This window comes from Aulonocara sp. 'chitande type north' Nkhata Bay, linkage group LG5 (assembly GCF_057382095.1).
Source record: "Aulonocara sp. 'chitande type north' Nkhata Bay isolate Kocher_YH1m ecotype deep benthic linkage group LG5, A_spYH_male_GT1.1, whole genome shotgun sequence".
NCBI classification, from domain to species: Eukaryota; Metazoa; Chordata; class Actinopteri; order Cichliformes; family Cichlidae; genus Aulonocara; species Aulonocara sp. 'chitande type north' Nkhata Bay.
In genome coordinates this window covers 30,786,560-30,811,155 of record NC_141348.1, presented here as the reverse complement: position 1 = coordinate 30,811,155, position 24,596 = coordinate 30,786,560, and the positions used below count along the sequence as shown (strand labels likewise).

Sequence of the window (24,596 nt, the reverse complement as noted above, 5' to 3'; positions counted from 1 at the left end):
CATTACAGCTGCAGTATTAAATCCAGTGAGGATTAATGGACTCCACTTAAATGAATTTGGGATTTAATCAAAATGAAAATCAGGATGACAGAGAGAGAACAGAGGTCTGAAATGTACAAATGCGGGGGGGGGGGGGGGGGGGCAGCATGAAGGTATTAAAGAAAGTAAAACATTTAGGTCAAATGAGATGGAAAATCTAAAAATAAATACTGAATATAAGTGAAAGGTTTGACAAAAACCTTGTTTTCTATTTTGCTGGATAGTTTATTGCCAGTTTTCAGTTAACTAATGACAGATTTAAGCAATAAATGCAGCTCTTAACTGAATCCTAGGGGATCTAACATTCACATATATTTAGAGTTCTCCAGATTTTCTCTAACATAACAAAAAAAAAACAAAGCAATTATCAGCTGTTCGGCATGTTACTTTTTGCTTCTAGATGCGTGTTATGACAGGGGATGGGGATTCTGAGCCTGACAACTAATGAGCAGAAACACCCGAGTGGCGCTAAACATGAGCAAACTAATGTTCTTATGCAGATGTCGCTGATTTGCCATGAAACTGCAGTTCACACTCTGAATCCATCATAATGTTCATGATGTCAGTTTTAACCTGCACTCAAAAAAAACAAACACTGAAAACATGAGAAATTCAACTGATTAATCAATTAGTTGCCTAATCCCTAAAGCTTTAAATCTCCTTACCAATTTAACACACCCTAAGGGCTCAACAAAAACAAAAGATGGCATGAACACCAGGGATCTCAATGCAAAACCTACTTCACATGACGTCATCAGTGCACTAACTGCTAGCTGGAAAGCCAACATATTAAAATACCAAAGTTAGAAAAATGTTAGTAGTTTGGAGACTTGTCATGGCTACTTTTTTTGTTTTGTACAAACCCCTGGAAAAAAATCTTGGGAGCACCAAATGTGCTTACTTGCAACAAATAAACACATCCCACATAACAGGCAAAACTAGTTTTTTTGTGAAACATACTTCAAGCAAATCAAATTAGCTTAATTAATTGCATCTTTAAACATATATATCATAATCAGTTCTTTGGTCAACAGCCTGAACTGCTCGAGAAACTGACTTCTTTTTTGAAAGGAGTTGTATAATGCATTCCAGCTCTCTATTTGAGGCCATGCTTACTTTCGATCAGCCAGGTCCAACTGCTTGTCAAGGTTTGCAAACATGCTCTGGTAACTGATTTACATATTCAGATTTATTCGAGTATTTGTTTTAGAAATGTGTTCATTTTCCCTCTACTCTGTCTGGAAAAAAATGTAAAACTAAAAATTTAACTGAATTTGCTTCAGGGATCTTTTACAAAGCCAGAATATTCAGCTATTAAAACAGTTGTGTGTCATATCTGTGATTTATTTACAATTTAACTTTTTGTATAATTTCTTAAAATTTTTAGTTTAATTTTTTTTGCAGTTTGTATATTTGTTTGTGACTTAAATAACAAACTGTTAAAGTGTGGCAAACAAAAAAAAAATCTCCCTGTCGACTTCATTCTCTCTGAATATGTCAGTACTTTTAGTTTAAGAAGAAGAAGAAGAAAGTGTACTTTATTGGTCCCCGTGGGGAAAATCCCTCTCTGCATTTAACCCATTCACTCAGTGAAGCAGTGGGCAGCCACTGGGCGCCCGGGGAGCAGTGTGTAGGGACGGTACCTTGCTCAGGGGTACCTCAGGGTAGCTGTTCAGGGGAATCGAACCCCCGACCTTCCGATCATGGGGCCACCACTCTACCTACTGAGCTATCCCTGCCCTGTTTAACACTTATTAGGAAACTTTTATTGCATTTGCACTACCATAACATGTTGCAGTCAACTCCACTCACATCATTTCAGTTCAACCTTTTATATTTAACTTCCAAAGTTGGGAAAGTGATGTTTAAGTCTAACTTGATGTTGATTAAGACACAAGAATAATTGCTCAGGCACTTCTTCAAAGTGAGTAAAACAGCTTTTAAATTTAACACTAGTATCACAGCAGGTCTCTGTAACAAAAAAGAAAAATAAAGAGACCATTGTTTTGGAAGCTGGAAAAAAGATTAATTATTAACATATCTTGTTGGCATTTACCGTTGAGGGGTCAAAGCTACTTCTTTATCTACATTTTGTAAAAGCGGCTGAATGATTATGTAATGTAACGCTGGTTCATGTAGGCTCTGACCTTGGGTTATATCTGAAGGAACAGCTGCTGGTGCAGTGTCCTGGTTATTGAATTAAAACACAGGAAAGCCCTGCTCGAACAGAGGTCCGATTCCACTTTCTCTCTCTTTATTTTCATGAACCCAGTCACCCTGTCTGTCCTCTGTCTCTGCTGGTCCACCAAGGAGAGGATAATACCGATTTAACCCCTAACACAACAACATTAGCCTCTTAGCTCTACACTGCTAAAGCCGTTAGCCAGCCCCCGCTTTACAGCTAGCCAAGTATGCACGCAGCATGGGGCTGACAGGTTTACTAGCTGCAGGGATTTAGCTGTGCATGATGAAATACTGCAGGTGGTGGGCAGAATGTCTCTGGTGAACATCTAACAGCGAGCCTGTGATGAATAGAAAATTACGAAAATTAAGAGAAAAGGAAAGACTACACTCCAAATCCATTTCTGACTTGTGGGTGGAGGAGTGATAGGATGAACTTGGAGTAAATTTGTACTGGGGTTTAAGAAAAAGCTTATATAACTTAGGATAATTAAAGTTGACTTAATTTGAAAACTTATATATACTAACATATATATATTAGAGCTGGGCGATAGAACGATAACGATATGTATCGCGATATAACTTTTACTCGATAGAGAAATTAAGCTATCGCGATAGACCTCGCCGCTCTTGTCCTCTTAAAATAAAAATTAAAAAATAAAAAAAAAGGTCAGCCAATCCAAACTAAGTAGCGCAGAGCCGAACCAATCACAGCCGCAGCGTCACGTCGCGTGACTTGTTACGTACAGCACAAGTGCCAAGCCGCACGTGTGTTTGTTTGGGAAGCAGCCAGCGGGTAATGGAGCCAGCGCGTAATGGAGGAAATGAGTGTGCCGACTAGAAAAATCAACCGAGCGTGACCGAAGAGAAAACCGATGATGGTTCCAATGCCGGAGAGATTGTCGAACGGAAGAGCCATAAAAGTTCCGTAGTGTGAAGGTATTTCGGCTATTTCAAGTCTGACAAAAAACAGAGTAGCGTGCACTGTAAATTGTGCCGAAAGCAAGTCTGGAAATACAATAAACTGGTGCATGCGTCACACTGTGCGCCACGTTATTGTTTCGGTGAAATGAATTTCTACAATACTGTTAATTCTACTCTCTGCAGTGTTTAAATGCTTACATATACACACAGTTACTGTCCGTCCACACATACGACTCGGTTCTGCTTCTATGCCCCAGCTTTGTTTACTTTTTCCCACCGAGGCTTCTAGACTTCTGATTGGCCAACATTTCTGCACGGTTAGGAATCTAGCGCCACCTGCTGCTTTGGCATGTTCATAGCAGCGTTTTCCTTCATTTCTGCCTTTATGTGTGGACGGGATTATTTTTTAAAACGAAAACGGAAAATCTCCGTTTTCAAAGATACCCGTGTACGTGTGGACGTAGCCTCAGTCTCTGACTGGAAGCGCTAATTCGTCATTCGGCTTTTGTCAGACTAAAGTAACTGTTAAAACTGTTTGAAAAGCTCAGCTATACAACAAGGAGAGATTGAGAATTTCCTTTTAGTTCTCAGTTTATTTGATATTGACAAAAGTTAGTCAGTTTTGTCTGTTCTTCTGTAAAACAAACTAAGATTTATTTTTAGAATTAATATTTTGTTTCTAAGTGGAATTGACAATTTAGTAGTCTGTTTCGTTTGTTCTATTTTGAAACTTAAACGCTTTAACGGCTGCCTTTTGTGTAGTTTGCAATATTTGCCTTTATTTATCTGAAAAAGTCTCATGTTCCTTAAGTACATCTACCCTGTTGAACTTATTATGGGAAATAAATATTTAAAAACAAGCTGCTGATTATTTCACATTTTACTTGTGGGCAACGGCACATTTAAATCTTACAAATATAGTTATTTGGCTTATATCGTGATAGATATCGTTATCGCCTGAAATGAAAAAAACATATCGTGATATGAAAAAATCTCATATCGCCCAGCTCTAATTAATATATATATATATATATATATATATATATATATATATATATATATATATATATATATATACATATATACATACACATATATATACATATACATATACATATACATATACACATATATATATATATACACATATACATATACACATATATATACATACACATATATATATATATATATATATATATATATATATATATATATACACATATATATATATATATATATATACATACATATATATATATATATACATACATATATATATATATATATACATACATATATATATATATATACATACATATATATATATATATACATACATATATATATATATATACATACATATATATATATATATATATACATACATATATATATATATATACATACATATATATATATATATATATATATATATATATATATATATACATACATATATATATATATATATATATATATATATATATATATATATATATATATATATATATATATATATATATATATATATATATAAGCGAGTACGTTTTTAAATTAAGTCAACTTTAATTATCCTATCTCTATCAGCATTGGCATTAACACAGTACAGAGTTGATCTGTGGAGAGACAACTTGATATATTTATTTATATTAAAGTATAACAGCAGTAACCAGTTGGTTTAACAATGTTTTAATGCAGCTTTGATTAACCAGGGCTGTAGCACTGATGGGCAACCACACCCTTCCCTCTTTCAGTGATGGGAGGTTGGAAATGAACAAGGTACAAAGCAAGCAGATGGCAGCTGAGCAAAGCAGCACTGTTTCTGGAATACCTTAATGTCAAAAACAAGCAGTCGTATGTCGCCTTTGTCAAAGTAAAACAATATAACCACTTGACTGAAGTGCTGCCTAACCGTTTTCTCCATAGGCGTGGCATTGTGTGACACTCATTTCAGAGACATTTAAAACATTTTAAAACACTACAATTTTGTTATCAAATTGTTTTAAATTTAATGAAAGTTTTTTTAAGCAACAATATATATGGCCAATGTTTAAACATGTCCATTTGATTGTGCTCAGTTCTAAATGTTTTCTGAGGCTTTTCTGCTTTTATATTTTCCAAGTTTAATCAACTAATAAATTGATCATCAAGAACATCCCTAATATTTACCATAAGCTCTCCAGAAAAATGGCTCCAACTACCCTGTTGATTCCAGAGTAGTGCTGTGTCTCTCATTTTGGATATTTGTTTGAGGACATTTTCTCCAAATGGACCTCCTTAAATTTTAACTGAAGACCTATGCTCTACATTATTCAGATTTATTCCCAGTGACGATTCCCTCCACTGACTAGACAGAGTACAACAACACTGACTTGTAATAAGGCAGTAGTCCATTGCATGCTCTGGAGATACTCTGCAAATTTAGGACCAGCCTGGTCAGGCAGTCCAAAGCAATAGATTTTGAGTTTCACATGGCAAAATATTCAAAGGGAAACTTATAAATTATATTATTTGATAGTTAATTTAAGAAACGATACTAAATCTGTGGGAAACACTGAAATTGATGTGAAATTAATTTCTAACATCTAATAGCATGAGGTCTAACCTCTTGTGCCTGGGTATATGCATGTTTTGTACTGTATGGTTGTTGAATTGTGTTGCTGCAAATCTCTGATCATTTTTGGGTTCACATATGCTTACCCAGGTTTATTAGCGTTCATATAAATTTAATCTGGTCAAACTGACATTTCTTTCCCATAGATTATGTTAAAATTTGCTTGAATTTCAAAGTAGAAATTATGACCAATGTGCTGAAGTCAAATCTAGTCTTTCTTTTATACTGCCTACAAATCTTGGTAATCCGTACTAATTAAACTTGGACTCCTTTTTAAAGTTGAGCAGACACTAAGCGTCATCCTGGACAAGAACGTCAAGCTACAAACCAAGAATGCGTATCATAAAAAGCACATCCTGCTGCTTGTATTTCAGTCTGTGCAGCTCTTGGAGGCCTCTTCTTGTTCCCCTGCCACCTCTCGGCTAAACCTAAAATTCTGCCTGGCTTTGTTGTGACTGCCAGGAATGTCACAGTCGGTTGCAGACAAAATATTCCAGCACTGGTTCTGCAGCAGGCAGGGCTGAAGAGACCGCAGGCAGCCAGAGTATCAGGGTCCACTGCAGCTTGATACTAAGAGGTTTCGAGAAGTGGTTGCTAAATTAGGGTCCCAGGACCCACAAGGGTCACTGATGATGTCCAGCGGGTTCCCCGAGACAGCTGCCGATGAAACAACTGTCTACTCTCATCTGGCTGGACAGCTATTTTTACATTTTAACTCTACTACATTTCTGGAGTGTTAGTTGAAAATGCAAATGGAAATGTTAGTGGTATTTACTGTTACTCCAAAATGCCATTTGGGTCTTTTTTCAGTTTAAATCCAAATAAGAAATTGTCCATTTCTAAAACATCAAAAGAGATGCACCTATTGAAGCTCCCAAAACCTTTCCAAGAGTGGCAAATTTAATTAAACAAAATGGTAACTCTTTACACTGCTGTTGTTAAGCACATGGGAATATCACAGCGTAGAAATATGAGCCATCTGTGTGAAAGATCCTTGATTTGGAAGCTTTCTGGTTTCCATTCGTAGTCCACTTTCAGTCCAAATTGAAATGAATTACGTTGAAAACAAGGGGAACTGCATTTGACGAAATATAACATGGAAACAACAGCCCTTTGTATGCTGATTTAGCTTTTAATTAGCTTTTTACATTTATCTATCTGCTTACAAAACCAATGAGCAACATCTGGAACAGGAAATCAAGCACTGGGTAGCTGTTGTTTGCTATGTGTTTACATTTTCTTTCCTGATTTCACCAGATGTCCTGAAATATTGACTGTTTCCCCTCACATACAAATTCAGCAGATTAGCCAAAAGATTTCTTGACTGGACAAACATCTTGAGAAAGTTGAGGGTAAACAGGAATGTTTCCTCTGGATGAGTCCGACTCTACCAGAGGAAAAGGGGAAAGATGCAGAGAAGACAGCTGGTAATGGGTATCTACAGTTAAAAAAAAAAAAAAAAAAAGCTCTGATAGTTAAAACTCAAGGTACTCTTAGTAAATGTTTGTGTTTATATAAGAATCTATTTTTATATATGAATAAATATTTGTCTACAATTTTTTTTAAAGAAAATCCTAAATAAATTATTGACCTGGTTGCAGGGCTTGAATTTCAGTTCTGAATTGCAGGTATTGTAAACAATATCAACATACCTGAAAATCTAGCAGGTACAACAACTGGCAATAAGTGCTGCAAAGGTAGACTAAAAATCTCCCTTAGATGTGAATGAAACTCTTGCCAATGTACACAGATAGAATAGAAAAGAACAGAACAGAAATATCCTTCACTGTTCCTCATTGGGATAATTCAGGTGTTCCAACAGAAAAGTGGCAGACAGATGGAGCAGGTTCAAACGTGCAAACTCCAAGCCATTCAGTTAGCTAAAATGCAAATTAATCAATGAGGAAACACCTCAGCAAAAAACGACTGACTCTGGAACGATTAGTTCAAACGTAAGTCCCACTGAAGCCAACGCTTACGATGTGAATCCTCAAGAACATTATATAGGTAAAGCCAAGGTGAACCATTAGTTCAAACATACATTTCTTGGTTAAGTGGCTTATAATATGTTTATGTAAATACCGTTTAAAAAAATCTGTTCAACTTGTGACCAGTGCTGAGGTGGTGACGTGATGGGACAGAGGGGATCAAGAAAAAAAGAAAAAAAAGAAGAAAAAATAAAGACAGAAAAAAGGATGACAAAGCACAATGTGAGGTAAGAATAGGACATACTGTACTTCCAATCGGTAGTATCCCTCCCCTAAAGTCTATAAATAAGATTAAAGGAAACATTTAAAGGGGAATTCCCCCAATGTTGAAACCTAAATTTAATCCCTGAGTTGTTTTAAAATCAGTGTTAGGTTTGGTGTCTGATAATTACTATACATCTTCACTTCTTTTAATCAAACAGCTTTTATACCTGCTTTAAGCTCTGCCCAAGGAGTGGAAACTGTACGTAACCTCCACTGGCACTGACACAGTAAACTCTATTCACACAGCCTAAGCTCTCCTTGTAGAGAACACATATACATACATACATAGACAGACATACAAACACACACTGTTATCCTATCTGCTTAGTCAACCGGGCAGCATTAATAGGTATAGAATTACCTCGGTGTGTGTAGTCACCTGCCATTAGCATCTAATCCTACCACGGTAATCCTGACTTGCTCTACTGACCAACACAAAGAAATGATGCAGCGAGAGAGAGGAGAGATAGACGTGACATCTCAGGAAAGTGAGTATACTGCCCTGGTGACCTTCCTAGAGTCAAGGATTAACTCAGCCACTCATTCAACTAGTCAGCCAACCACTGAATTCATTGGTTCATTCATTCAATCAGCCAGACAGAGATATAACATGAGGTTCAGATACCAGTGAAAAGCACAATTACTGGTGCAACATACTAACGTCAATGGGATTATCAAAATAACAAAGCCATGTCAGAAATACTGAAAGAGGTTATGCTTCAGTGCCAAAACTATTTTGTAATCAAACCCTCCTGAAACCCTATGCCACAACTTCCCCAGAAATTAGACTACATGTCACCTCAGTGAAACCCACAATAACTGCGATTGCGTTTCCTACCTCCTATGCATTTCCAAAGAAACCGCCAATATTTGAATTGACTGGACGAGGCCAAACTCAGCACCAAGTATTGTTTTGGTGGCAAAATTGCAGAGCAATGTACACACACCACATACATAAGTATAAATAAGTATAAATGATGCTTCAACACAAAAGTGTAAATTAACCATAATGCTACCCTAAGCTATGCGAACAGTTAGTGTTTCAATTACACTTTCTGCACTTGCAAGTTCACTACGGTCTGCTCGAGTCTGACAGACCTGTGAGTCTTTGAGGTTTTGTTCGTTTTTTGCCGCAAGAATTCGGCAACAGAGATTTTACGTTACACTGCATGAACTATGCATTCTGTCCATGTGGTGGACTTCCAAGAAGTACAAGAACAGAGTATAATAACAGGAATGACTATTTGGCCGTCATGTCTCCAGCTCTCCGAGAAAGTACAATCAAGGCATCAAGTAGTCTGAGACGTTCCCAAAACAGTCTGGAAAAATAGCTAATACTTGCTAATACTTCTGCAGTGCACAGCAAAAGTGCTAGAACAACAAGAGATTAAGAAGAACAGAAGCATATATGCATATGCATATATATGCATATATATATATGCATATATATTGCTTGGTTTATTTACTATGTACTGTCTACTTAATAATTCAAGGAGTACTTAAAATAATCTTTAAGCTTTTCTTCTGCGCTGTGTAGCATTTTCCATTGAATTTCTTTCTGTCCATGTAACTGCATTTTGCTGCTGTACAAATATAGTTAAGTACTTTAGGTCTTACTTGCACTTGTGCAGCCATGCGTGCAGCTCACTGCATAGTTTGTGTGTGTGCTTTTTATGCTCCATCTTTTAGAAAACACAAATAAACTGATAAGAGTTTGTGTAGATGTGGGTATTACTGACAGACAGGAGCTGTTATTTTCCAGGACAAGCAGGTTTCACATGAGCTTCAGTTAACAAGCTTAACCTAATGAAAGGATGATATTAAGGCTAAACCTCACTTGTATCCATCAGTCAACATGCAAAAAAATGCCATTAATTTATATAGGCAAAAAAGACTAATAAAAAAAAAAAAAAAGAAATTTTAAAGAGATTTTATTGAAGAGGCTTTGACCATCCTCCAAAGGAAAATCAGACAGCTGTAATAAAAAAATTTTTTAAGACGTTAAAAAAAATTAAAGTTTTTCTATTTGAGTTTCATTTTGATGAAATGGTAAGGTGACACAGACTCATTAGTTCAAATGTGGACTAATCATACTTGCATCCATATTCACTCCCTAAAAGGGCAGTTCTGTACAGGGAAAAACCCTATGTTTACCCTAGTGAAATGGATTAACAGGCATTGTTTGGTTTCCATCTTTCACATAGGAAGCTGAATCAACCAATTGTCTTGCTAAACCAGCAGGACCGAACAAAGCATTGCTGCAAACTGCCCAAACAACCCACAGTTACCTATGACCTCAGTGTCTTTGAGTACACCTAGAAGAGGTGCCACTTTCACCAAGTCTCAGATTATCGGATAAGAATGCAGAATGGTCTGTTTAAATGTTAACTTAATCATCGGAAACTAACCACTGTTTGAGTAAAGCATCAATCTACTTAAAAAAAACAAAAAACATCTGGTCACCTAATGCAAGCCTTCCCATCTTTTACTTCTAATTCCACAGTTTTATTAGTGGAAAAATCCACTCTTGACATGTGTGGGTCTATTGATACACACCTTCTCATAAATCACTGAGTGTCACACCGTGGAAAAGTTATTTGCTAAAACAATATGATGGCTGAAATTCCACAGAAACCAGTTTGAAAGCGAAACCTGGCGATTACGCACCACTAAGATGTGTAAGTTTTACCTTCATTTCATCTTCATTTCATTAACAGAAAACATTGTTGTAGGCTTTTTGGTTGCATTTCATTCTCAGTATCTCACTGACCTACTGGATAATGCACACAATGTTCTAATGAGCTCTTACTCTGAGCGTCATTATTTTTGTTTGTTTTATATTGTTCAATAAATCTCCAAAAATCTGTTGGATGCATGTTTAAACTTATCTAGAAAACCCAGATATACATTTTGAGTTAGACTGACCCATTTGTGAAAATTTTATACTAAAACAGCTAAAAGAAATTTTTCAAAAAAGAATTTTTGTGTTTTTCAGGTTTGAAAAATGTATCTATGCTCAATTCTTAACCTAAAAATGTAAAACTGTATTGTATTATTTATTAGAATTACAAATGGCTAAATGCTCACTTGTAGCACATTCTTACATGATTGAACTTCTGACAAAAAAAGAAAAAAAAAAAAAAAACAACTCCACTATGTTTATAAGAAACCGCTGAGCGACCACAGTCCCCACAGGTTGAAGATGGAAAAGTTACCAGCATCACAAAGGGGGCAAATTTCACTGTCTGGCGGGTTGACTGTGCGTTTTTCCCTGGTAGCTGAGACGGTCGCTGGGTGAGGATTTTAGTCAAAATAGTGCAATTTATGCAGTCTATGCAACACAAACTGTTTAATAAATTACATTTTTCGGGCATGAAAATACTTGCAGACGGTGAAGTTAGGAAATTTTGAAGAGTCCAGTTGTTCTTGATTGCAATATTGCTTGGCTTCTTTTTGGACACAGCCTTTTCCTTCTGGAAAATTCAATCTGAGTTTGCAGCTAAATAAATTACATTTTAATTGCTTGAACAATTTATATCTCTGTGTGTTCTTTATAAAGAACTTGTCCCGTTTATAAATATCAACTGAACCACAGGTTTCCAAAGTAGTATGTCAAAAAGTAATCTGGCAAACCATCTGTTGATACAAAAATCAGTAGCAATAATCCGAAAGCTCACAAACTATAAAGTCCCAGGGGCAGCAGATGTTCACACCTTGGGAGATCTGCATGGTAACAACAGTGGAAGTGACGGATCGTCAAAGCCATCAGTCATGGAGGTTGAGAGACCTTGAGTAATTTGGAGAAAAATGCACCCTTCAATAATCCCACCCACATAAACCTTTAGAGTTTTACTTTCTATCGATTTGTCTTGCTGGCCACAGGCTTTCCTAGTCTTCTTGACTGGAGCCGAACTAAGATGTGAGTGAGCTTTAATTGAAGAGCAAAAACACAAAACTGTAAAGAAAGAAATGGAATGTGCTTGATTTTTTTTCTTTAAATAAAAGACTGATTCATAGCAAGCTATTGGAAATAAAAGACCATCATTCACTGGCACAACCCTATTTTGGTCGCACTTTTAAGGCACAGGAATATCAGTGTTTGTTTTTGAGATTGTTCATTCAATAATGGAAGGGTATGGCGATACTAAAAGAATTTTTTTAAATAAACTAGAACATAACCACAAAGTTTTCTCATCTGGGATAAAGCACAGCTGAAGCTTAGAAGTTAACTTAATAATTACTACGTTAGCTTAAATATATATATTTGGAAATATAAACTAGACATTTTGTCCACTGGCCTGCCAATTATGTCGGAGGCAGTCGGCGCACTCAAAGGAACTGTGCTGAAGGCATCAGAAAGCAAAGGGGAGAGAGGGTGAGACTGTTCAAACAGCACATTGATAGTTTGTTTGACGTTATGTTTGAGTAACACTGGTTGACTCAAAGACAGAAGACTAAAAAGGAGTGGGGGTTGATGGAAGGATGTGTCAACGCGAGTTAATGGTTTGTTCTATAAAGTCTACGTGGTCCACACTCGGCAGTCTGATCTTTTATCTGAATTTCTTTTTCATAAGAAAATGGCAGGGGAAAAGGGACTTTCTCTTCTTTTATTATACATTCCTTGATGTCACGCAAATATTTTTTCTTTCAGTTTGCTCCCGTACACTTTGTTGTTCTCTCCTATGTTTCATGATTTTTTTCTTTGGACTGCATCTTTCCCTACTTTCTTCATATAACATTTGTAATACCATAAAGTTGCTCACGTAGTTTGCTATATTTAAGAGCCAAAAAGGTTACTCCTTAGGGTCCACAAGCACCCGCCAGGCTCAGTCAGTTGATTCCAGACTAAAAATATTATGCTGAACCGTTAGAAGTACAATAGGAACTAAAAGAGATGAGAGATAATATTTCTCTATCCATGTGCTTCCTCTTCATTTATACAACAGTGGCCATTTTGCATCAGACACTTCATCTCAACATTGAATTTTCATATCAGGTAAGCTGTGACTCCAAGATATAGCACTTCTATTTTTCCATCTCTCCAACACAGTCCATGGCCAGTTTCTTTGTGCAGAATGTATCACTCTCATTTTGGAAATGTAGAAATGTAGTGTTCTGCTTCATCCCCAAAGAATATCCTGGTTCACAGTCAGTCATACTCCAACTCTCCTCTCCATAACTGAAAAAGTTGGTACTAGATATGTCCTGGTTAGATCAATCAAACCAGGACCCATAAGGCTGCAGTGCAGAATAAGGACAACCATCTGCTTTCCAAAATTCGAAAGACTAAACCTAACCCCCCTTTGTGTATGGCTTCTCTTTTACCACAGGCGAAGTCTAATGAGAATGAGAATAAAGAGTCTAAAGAGTTCTTTAATTTTGGTGAGATGAGACCCTAAGCAGGCTGCTTTTGCTCAGATGATAACATAGCAGATCAAAATATAATTGTTGCTGTCCCCATTCAGCCCTGTTTAGTAAATGGTAAATGTACTTTTTTTAAATTGCTAATTATAGATTTACAGAAAAGGATGAAATCCCCAGGCTCAAGAAGTCTGTTATCTACCACTTTATGAGTCAGCTTTGGTTGATATCATAGGCGTTTGTTGCAGCTGCCCTGCAACAAACAGAACATAAAACTGTGGAAAAACATTGTAGTACTTTAAACTCTTTACTATATTATTTTAGGCCCATTAGTTGATGTACTTGTAGTTTCTTTTAACTCTAGTTACAGAAATTCATTAATGCATTGTAGACAGACTGAACAGATGCCTTGAATGTTTTCTGAATATGTGGCTCCTTGTAGTTTCATGTTGAAATGCTCAATATTTCATCACTTCATGTTCTCAAACCAGCAGTTAAGTAATTTTCTTGGCTCTTTCCTTAATCTTCAGTTGTCGTTTTCCAAAGTGCTGACAGGGGTTCCCGTTAGGGTGGAGAAGAGGAAGTAAAGGACAGCAGATCTCCATGTGACCATTTCTTTGCATATGATTTGAGTATCTCTTTCTCTTCAGTCTTGCCACTTAATCTCCTTCTGATTAGGCATCCATTTCTCCACATCTCATAAAAAACATTAAGCATTACAGAGCTACAAAAACAAAAAAGATGAAAATTTCCAGTTCTTGAAAGAAACTTTCAACTCTTTTCCTGCAACTAATTAAAGGTTCTGCATCAAGAACTACCAAATAAGTATGTAATGACTACTGTTCATAGGTAATGTATGTAATGATATCCAGGTGTTTGTAAGTTAAATCCAACACCCTCTTTTAAGCTGAACTCCATGCACAGTCAAGTCTGTTGCTGTATCGTGATTCACCAGCTGGATCCTCGTGAGGTTGCGTTTCTGCACGTTAGAACAGATCAGCCTGATCTGAAAGGTTGCAGTAAAATCTGAGAAATGTAGTCTGTTTAAATGAATAAGACGGGCATGATCAGTTTGTCTTCACAGGACTTTTCCTGCTCAAATTTGCCTTCAGGGGTGATTGTATGCTTAAGCATTATTGGTTTGAATATAGTTAAGGCAATGAGGCTAGGTTAGTTTACTCAGGGTTTAAACCAGTGTATTGCAAGCTCAGCAGCCTACATGACCTAAGGTGACCTTCCACAGAGCCTAATAATCTTTCTTCTTTTTTTTTAATAGAAAAGTTATAAACTTATTATCTTACTGCTGCCTTTAACCATTTTACACATAAAACAAAACAGGAAGTTTGACAAAGAGATAATAAATAAGGTTAATGTCATACCTTAATACTGCAGCTAATATCTGTCCACTTGTAAGTTCAGTAATTAAGAAATACAATACGCTAGGCCAGAATGTTTAACACATCTTAGTGCCTCATAAAGGACAGCTTGAACAGAAGTAGACCACATGAATAAAAGCCCTGGATAATAACATTAAAACCTTTTTATTAAGGTGTATGTTTATTATTTTTAGTCAATATTTTCAATGTTGTTCATTTGTTCAGTTATTTATTAACTTCAATATCATATAATTACTGAAATTTAAAATTTACTTAACTTTTAAATTACATGTATATTTACAGTTTTAATTTTATCAAGAGGTTTTTTTAAAGGAGATAAACGACAGACGGGGGAAAGAGAGGTCTAGACTGCTCACAGGGATTCACAGGGATTTGCATGGTAGCCATGAAGACAGCAACGAAGAGCATACACCCAACCAACACTTCAGTCATGTGCTGACAAAATTAGAACAGGTAATCCTCAAGACAAAGTCAGCTGCAGACAACCTTCCTGACATTTTAGCTGAACTAGAACAGGGCACAACTGTAAAGGGATATTAAAAGAAAACATAAAAAGTATTGTTTTTTTTATCCTGATTATCTAGTTTTCATAATTGATGAAAGACCAAATTGTTCATGAAATTAAAATCTTATCAATTCCCCAGCTCAACACGCAGTTAGACATTTCTTAGTCCTGAAAAATACACTGGTTTTTGGCAAAGAAGGAAACTTGACACTACATTTAGCTTCAATTAGCTAGCTTATTCTCACATTGGCACAAAACATCATTTTACCCTTGTACTCAGGAAGCTAGCACTCTTTAATGTGTGCAGTTTGTTCATTTTCTCCTTACAGCTCCATTAAGTAATATCTGGAAAAGTTCAGAGCTGCAATGAACTCTGCACACTAATCTATCATATGCTCAGAAGAAAAATCATAACAGTGTAAAGCTGGTGAGCACTAAGCTTTTCTCAGCAGGATTTTACTGTTTTTTAATGCGCTAGAGGGCAGCTTACTGATGACAATGATCGATTTAAAAGCACCTGAATGCATGTAGCTTTACTTTGTTTGATCATTTTATCCAGGGAGGCGGCTCAGGTCTTTGTTCATTGTCTCAACTTTAAAACATCACCTGAGGCACATCTCTTCTTTCATTTACTTTTTTCTTTTTCTTCTTTGTCTTCTGTTTTCCTAATTATCCATTTCTCAACCTGTTATTTCTAATGTCCCTCCTTCAGTTCTGTATTTGCTCTCATTTTAATTATTCTTCCTCCTTCCCTCACAACATAACCACACAGATGACACACCTTTACATGTGAGTTTGTTTGGCCAGTTCTGAAGAAACGCATGCTCATTAAGAGTGTGTGTCCTCGCCCACATTCACCTGAGGCTGCCTATCATCCTGTCAACAACACTAAGACTTCCCTGAAATCAGCCGCTCCCACACACACTAAACTATGAGGAACCATAAACGTTATATGAGCAATGTGACAAATGCAGTGTGACGTCACCAATAAAGACGGGGGGGATACAGTCAGAGCATGAAAACAGAAGTACCAAGGATGTCAGGATGGAAGGATAGATATGAGCAAAAACAGATGAGTGTGGGAGGTCGATGACTCATAACGCCACTCCTGATATAGCCGAGACAGAAATCAATAATCCGTCTGTCTCTCTCCAGGAGAACTCAAAGGTCTAATGAAGCTGCAGCAGCATGGATTTTCTTCTGATCGGTAACATGTCTTTGCATCAAAGAGGAAGTTGGAGGAGAATATAATAATGAGATGATGAGTTGAGATTAAAACACAGCTGACCACTTGTAAGCTCTATAAGATAATGTAATTATCTTATAGAGCTGTGGACTGGAGCCTCAATTTAAGACAGCACAGAAAGTCTGCTTGCTAAGGAGTCTTAAGTGAATGAACACTGAGAGCCTCTTTAGCTCTTGGACGCATTTCCACACATGCTGTTAAGACAGTCCGTGTGTTAACTGATGATGTAAACATTCTGCCGAGCTCTGTCAGACACAAGTTCGCAAAACTATTCAACAGTTATACTCTGACTCTCCAGCTTTTTTACTCGTGCTATTAGAACACTTCAGAAAATATTCCCCCTTCGTCAGACTAAAATTTCTAAGTGAGCATTAAACTTAGGATTGGGACTTTACTGATACCAAATAATCCAAACGACAAGGAAACACTTGAACTATTAATCTTATATCATCTCAGATGATTTCTTGGCTAAAGTTTGATCTATTTTTTTCCTTTCTTTTCTATGATGCCAATTATCACTGTCCATCAAGGACCCTCAACATGGACATTTACTCAGAAAAAAAAAAAAATTACCCTCATCCTCCATTTCCCCTGTGCTAATTTTTTTATGTTAGCCTGGCCATAACTTGCTCAACCTCGAATCTCCCCTCCCCCCCCCCCCAAATCTATGGATGTCACCTAGGGCTGCCACGATTGGTCGACTAGTCACGATTACGTCAACTATCAAAATCGTCGACGACTGATTCAATAGTCGACGCGTCGTTTGAAGCTTTGTAAGATCGCAAAAGACGCAGGAATGAGTAGTAGGATTTAAGAGTGTAATAACGGACTGAAACAGAAGATGGCAGCACTGCATGTACAAGGATGCCAGCTGCCGTTAAACCCCGAAGAGGAAGCTGTGTCCCAGAATTCATAGCGCGGCCCTGCTCAGTTTCCAACAATGGCGGCAGCTAGTTAGTTTTAATATTACTCTTATTATTCTTTCTGGGTCACAAAATAAACGTTTAACATATTTTCAGGCGAGAATGTAGCTGTGTAAACCTCAAATATCGGCTCAGTTTATCAGGACACCACATATTTTCAAAAGCGCTCCGACGTTTTCGGAGACGTCTGTTACCCACTAGCTCGATAGCTAGCCGGGGGCTAGGTCACTAGCGCCGTGAGAACACCGGACTCCCGGCAAATTGTTTTCAAACCCACTGCTGTCTTTCGCTACTCAGGTTAAATATATATGAGTCACTTAGATAAATTAAAAATGTTATTGTTTGGCTTTTTTTTTTTTTTTTTTTTTTTAGTATTTTATTTGTTCCTGAGTAAATCTGTTTGGCTGAGATTAAAGTTATAGTTTTTACACAGCTGAATAAACGTCAAGCAGACAGCTGATTATCAGAAGTGTGAGATGCTTGAGAATATTCTCCGGTGTCCTGTTATATTTTAGATAGCAAGGAGTTTATTAAACTTTACCGAAACAATCTGCAAATTTCATTAAAATTGAATAAACTATCATCTTGTCTTTATTTTTAGTTAGCACCTTAAAAGCTTAAAGCTGTAAGCTAATGATAGTTATATAAGAGCAGATGCTGCTGGTGCAATAAGCTGTACGTTTTAAGTTCAATGGATGATGATCTGATTAGTCGACTAATCGCATAAATAATCGGTGACTAGTCGACTATCAAAATAATCGTTTGTGGCAGCCCTAATGTCACCTAAACACCTAAAGAACATACACCGTTTATTTTATTGGAGGTGAGAGAGAAAGACACTTTAACTCTCAGCAGCGTCTCGGTGTTCGTTTACCAATGGGAACTGAAGGAGCATTCGGATCTAAAAGTTCATTATGCTTGATTCAGCATTGTAATAATGTGGGGAAAACGCACAATCCAACACATTTTTGAGATGATGGTGAAACATCAACCACATATTTCACTGCAATCCATAGTCCATTTAAATTAGGCAACATCCGGTCCTGGGTGTGGGTGTGCATGTTAGTCAAAGCTTCCAATGCTGCAGCCCTTGCTCTCTCTCTCTTAATTTTAAACGATGATGGCCAAATGTAAAGCAGATAACAATGCCACTACCTAGCACAGTTAAGCTGTATTTAAATATAGAAATTAAATTGCTGTATGCAAGTTTGTGCTGTGCAATTTTTTAACTCCAACTTTCATGACACCCTTTCCTTTGCTTTTGCTATTCTGTGGAGGTCAAAGTTAACGCCCTGGCAGACAAATTTAATTAAGCTTATATTCATTTATTTTCTCGTTGTCATAAAAATTATAAATAAACTTCAAGGAAATCCACTTAAATGCAATGAAGAGTTCAATCAATCCACAATTTCTCCAAAGTCAGTGAGTAATTAATATCAATCAAATAATCCATAACCCAATATTTCGCAAAATAATTGTGTTTAAGATTTTTGCTGTAAGAAAGAAGAATAAGTGTAAGAATAACCACTCCACTGGAGCAACGCATAACCACATCAGGACATGTGTGGACAATAGCCTGGAAGAAAAGAGGGCTGTTGGTGCTATTATGATTCACTCTGCTGGGCTATGTCATGACACACCCATCACCTTTTTCTGAGGAGTCCATGGGGGGAAAAAATGAAGTTATATTTGCCATTAATATCTACTTAATAATCCAGACTGTAACTAGATTAACTGAACTGGTTTCTCCTTTCCATTATGTAATTTTTTTCCTGGCCACCATGAGTTGAAGCACTGTCACTTTTTTTCCTAGCCGTCCAATGGGGAGAGGAAATGCAGGACTACTACTGCACCAATCAACTCTTAAGTCCCATTTGTACAAGTGCCGAAGAGGGAGAGAAGTTTCGTCTAAACACATAAGTGAGATGTGCTAACATTAAATGACAACAGCATCCAGTATAAAACTCTCACACAGAGCTGAATTGACACTAGTGTAAATAAATTAGGTAAATAATGTAAATACGCGGTTATATTTGTTTTTATTTAATCCATCCTGGTCCTGCTAGTTCCTGATTTATTCTCTTACACAGGAAATAATATTCTCATGTTCTTCCTTAAAGTCTGATGAAAAGCATAATCTACATAGGGATAATCCTGACTATTAACACCGGTACTGGATCAGTACTTAGTAACAGAACTGGAAGAAGTTGGATCAGTGCATCACAAAATGACCTACAATCTGCTAAAAGCATCTGTGCCTCCCTGCCTATTGGTTAATTCAGAAGTGTGAAATCTTCACAGGCACGTTATGATGCCCGGAGGAGAGATTTATCTGAAGAGAGACTCTACTTAATTAGACATGACTCTGTGTGTGTGTGTGTGTGTGTGTGTGTGTGTGTGTGTGTGTGTGTGTGTGTGTGTGTGTGTCAGATGGTAGCAGTGCCCCTATTGGGTCTGTGCCATGTTGGTGAACCAGGATATGATGCCACACACGCACATACACTCGATCATAACCATTCCTCTTCCTTGTTATCTGACAGCAGAAGTGACTCATGTGTACTGCTTGCTGTTCTCACCACAGGACGTCTGCAAGTTCCATCATGTTACGCGCAAAACGTTTAACTAATTTTCCTCAGACTCTTCATCACACAGAGATCCAGTAACAGACAACAAACACTCACTCACTACAGCAACATGACCCCTCTATTAGAGATGAAGGTCTGCTTCAATCAGAGGTGTATTATTCAGTCCAAGAATGTGCATTACAATGTTGAGAAAAATAAAAACAGCTCAAAGTAGAGCTGCTATAGCTTCCGTGAGTCACCCGAAGATCCATTGTTACACAATATCGCTGTATTTCTGAAGACTGAATCATCTGCTGTAGGTTGTTTTCGTAACAGGACACCAGAAAAGTGTACAATGAAGGAATCCCAACAAGTTGCTTCTGTTCATCTGCACGTAGCGAAGAAGTCACTTGGATGAGTTATCTGGATGATTGAGCACGCATAAAGATACAGTGAAGCAAGTTCAACACAAACAACCTTCTTTTGCATTACCAGGCTTGACAAAAGCTAAAACCCCCAGTTGGAGATGGCAGGTAACACAACGGTGGTTTTCAACTTCCTCTGTTAAGCATCTGCTTCAGGCTCTGTGCGCGCTCACATGTCATATAACAAAATGATCCCTATGAGTGCCACCTACCACAATATTATCTACATAATGATGACCTATAAGAAACATAAAAATGTATAACAATAAAATGCAACGCTGTTACAAATAAGACAAGCTACTGGAGAAAATCAATACTCTAGTAAAACGTTTCAGTTTTCATTATTATTTTATGGCTGAGTATGTGCTTTTAACAAGATGGTGGCGCATTAGCGTTCCGGTACATTAACCAGACACATTTAAACATTAAATGTTACTGTCCCATAGAATAATAAAGTAGACAATTAATTAATTTGACCGACTGACTTGGTATTCTTGCTGTTTGTTCTGTGTTCTAGCACCTGCAGAATGAAGTATTAAAATATGTACACATTTTTGCATCACCAGCTGAATCCTGCACATCACAGTGAGAATACAAAGCAGTCTTTATTCATCAGGCTGCACATTTTAACATTTCCCCAACAAACAATCTATATTGCACACAAAACGTGCTATGAATAAAGGAAACAGTGAAAACCTGGAGCTTGCATGCGATTTCAAACCAGACTGAACATAACCTGCTCTGGTTATATGTTCAGCAGAAGTTATGATGGTGATTTAGCCAGGTAAGGAGAGAGCAACTTCCATGACACAGAAAACTCTGACTTTAAGCTTTAGAATACCTTGCTAACCTATTAATCTTACTTCTTACCACCCCCTCTGACAATACATAATAGCAAATACTGACAAAGAAAAAAAAAAGTTGTTATTGAAGAAATATATCAAGAACAAGGACATTTGGGCTTAAAAATAAATAATTAATAACAGGTACACTCAAGTACACAGCCATGCTCAAAAGTACAGAGATCATCCCTATAAAAACCAAGAACAGGACTGAATATACATCCATTACTCCCTTCATGGTCACCTCCTGGTCCAACAACATGGCTCAATATGCCTCCCAGTATACAGTTCCATCTTTTAATCTGTAATTCTATGGTAAAAATGTAAATGAGAAACATAAACTGCTCTAGAAGACTGCCAAAGTTACCTTACTTAACAGTAAGCTATGGATTTTTCTGTAAATTAAAGGTCACTTAAAAAAAGTTAGAAAAATCTTGGTGATTTGGTAAACAGACTGGTACTTATATAATGGTACTCCTTTCTACAGGAAGAGCTAGGGATCGATCAGCTGACCTTCCCATTGGTAGACGACCCACTGTACTCAACCCAACCTTACCCAAATATAGACATTTTGGCACACCAATCGGACCGGACACCTTTTTTTTCTTAAACATAGCACAATGGTATTATCCTATGTTTTTAATGCATTGCATACATTACCTTCATTTTGGCATGACCTAAAAGCCCAAACAAGCACAGCAGGCTGAGTTTACTTCAGATCATATTTATGCATCTATTTTTATAAGCTGAGTTTAAAGGAAATCCACAGTGAAAAGTAAAATTTAAAAACTCCCAAAGTCTGATTAACTGATTCCAAAATGTCAACAAATGGCTAAACCTGATCAGTAAAAATCACCCATGCCCATGCCAGTGCCAGTACGTGAAAGGCCAGTAGAACCAGAGCCATTTGCTGCCTATTCTGGACCAAGGGGGGGAAGAAAAAAAAGAGATGAGATTGGAAAAGAGAAGCTGCTAACTATGAACATCTGAGAGCAGTGGAACTCAGACAGACAGGCAGCAAAAGGGCAGAGTGCTTGACAAACATCAAAGGGTGCACAGCTGGTAAAATCCACCCCCATCCAGCTCTCTTACCCTCTCAGATGGCCCACTTCCAGTTTTAACCTCTGCTCATTCATTACCTAATCAACATCAGCAGCACTGCACATCCAGAAATCCCATGTCAAGCCTTTAATAACCTAAATTTCAAGCTTACTCGTGCTTTCCTGAGACTCTATATTTTAAATTCCACTTTGTTTATGCATTTTTTAGATGTTATGTCCAAATCTGTCCCAATCAATAGTTCATGACAGTCATAATTTATTTTTATATATATATATATATATATATATATATATATATATATATATTTTTTTTTTTTTTTTTTTTTTTTTTCAATATATATATATATATTTTTTTTAAGTGTAAGTCTCACGGAGAATAAATAGAACTGCCAAATCAGCATTGCAAGGGTCAAATCTTCAATACAATATTATAACAGGCTTACAATATTACAGGCTGCTGCCATGAAGTTACTTAATATGAAGCAGATATGACTTTTGAAGTCTGATATTACAGGTAACCCAATATATTGGGATAAGTATGCAAAAAATAAAGGGGAAAAAACAGCTTGATTAAAAAAAAAAGATGTAGCGACATGTAATGAGATGACTTGTATGTCCGGTTTTTTTTACCTTCATGTCGTTCATGATGAGCTGGAAGAGCCCTCCCAAGGCGCTGCATTCTTTCTCTATTCCCGCATCCATTTTTTCCACAGGCTTGGAAAAATCCTTCTCAACTTCACAACAACTTTTTTTTACCTCCTCCTTGAAGAGAAAGAAATAAAAACTTCCAGCAAAGTGTTGAGAAACTCCAAAAGAAGAATCAATTGAGGCTTTTATTTAATATAGGGAGCGGAGTTACAACACCCCGAGGGCAAAGTCCGCTTTTAAAAAAAAAAACTGTTTAAAAACAGCAGTGGAAAAGGAAGAAGGGGGGAACACACATGAGTCCAATCCGAGGTACTAATGCTGGGCTTCAGTCAGCCAATGCTACCAGCCGGCCAACTTGACAAACCTCCGAAAAACCCACACATCATGCCTGAACCAGCAGCCTTCTGTCTGGAAAATGTCGGGCACTGTTTCTAAACTTTAACCCCGCTCTGCGTTCACTCCCTGCGGACGGAAAGCCCAGCTAACCACAGCGAGCTAGCAAACCCGGCTAACTCCGCTAGCAACCTGTGTGACTGCGCGCGCGTGTTTGTGTGTGTATGTGCATCCAAAGGAAAACACGCGCGCGCACACAGTCCGGGATCAATCCGTTGGCCCAAAAATAAACCGACGCGGCTTTCAGCTGATGTGCTGCTCAGGTTTAACGTTCTGAAAGTCGTTGTTTCCAGGAGTGTATCCGAGTGATTTACGTTTTCCTCCTGCGAGTTTTAACGACAGACGCTGCCCCGTCCTTCTCTCCTTACTCCAGTGGGAGTCCTAACCTGAAGTGAATGAGCGCGTCCGCGAACTGCGCATCAAGGTAGCCGAAGTGACAGCGCCCACATCCCGTCAAGAGTTTCACAATAAAAGCCATCAATCTAAAATTTCAGTCACTGTAGTTTTTTTTATTAGTTTTAATTTTTCTGTCATTTCGAAATTGCGTTTTCACGTTTCGGCGAGTTATAATTTAAAAAGGACCAAACTCACAAAGCACTTGCTGTTTTCTTATTTGCTTCTTTCATGTTTTTACTGGCTGGGGAACATGTGCTCAAAATTTTGAGATGGACATTTCCAGTTCCCATTGAAATCTATACATGTAACGTTAAACAGTATATTTAATAAATTCTAAAAGGCACTTTTTGTTTCTTATTTTACAGGAAATTTATACATTAAAGCAAGGTAAGTTTTTCAGCTCTGCGCAGCTTTACTTGATTAAAATTACCTGCCTGTTCCTGTGTGGAAATGAGACTTTAAAACAAAATGCATTTGAAATACAAAAATATTGTACATGGAGGATAATAGCATACAATCTCTTCTCATATTACTAATTGCCTAACCACACGCCAGCAAGCACCTGAAGCCCACTGAACTAGTTTGTGAACTGGTAATTTGAGATGAAATTACTTTTAATTTAAGATGACTTCTCTTAGATAGTAAAATTTTAAATAGAGTGCTCCATCAGTACTTTAGGAGTTTGTGACTGCATCTACAGATTGACTCATGTGGTCAGTTTTAACCGCTAATTGTTGCATATTATTATGGATACCAATTTTTTTGCCAATCAGCACTCTCATCTCAAGCAGTTCTTGCCTGGAATTTATTACCTCCAAATAT

General features: G+C 37.2%; 1 protein-coding gene across 3 annotated transcripts in view; it reads right to left on the bottom strand.

The window, feature by feature from the left end:
* mtss1 (MTSS I-BAR domain containing 1) overlaps nucleotides 1–23,797 on the bottom strand; it is an 80,165-nt gene extending 56,368 nt beyond the window's left edge. For all 3 annotated transcript variants that reach the window (XM_086293006.1, XM_086293007.1, XM_086293008.1), the window contains exon 1: nucleotides 22,968–23,797. In XM_086293006.1, the coding sequence (XP_086149132.1) occupies nucleotides 22,968–23,039 (72 nt within the window). In that variant the 5' untranslated portion in view covers nucleotides 23,040–23,797. The remainder of the gene's footprint in view (nucleotides 1–22,967) is intronic.
* Between the last annotated feature and the right edge of the window lie 799 nt (nucleotides 23,798–24,596).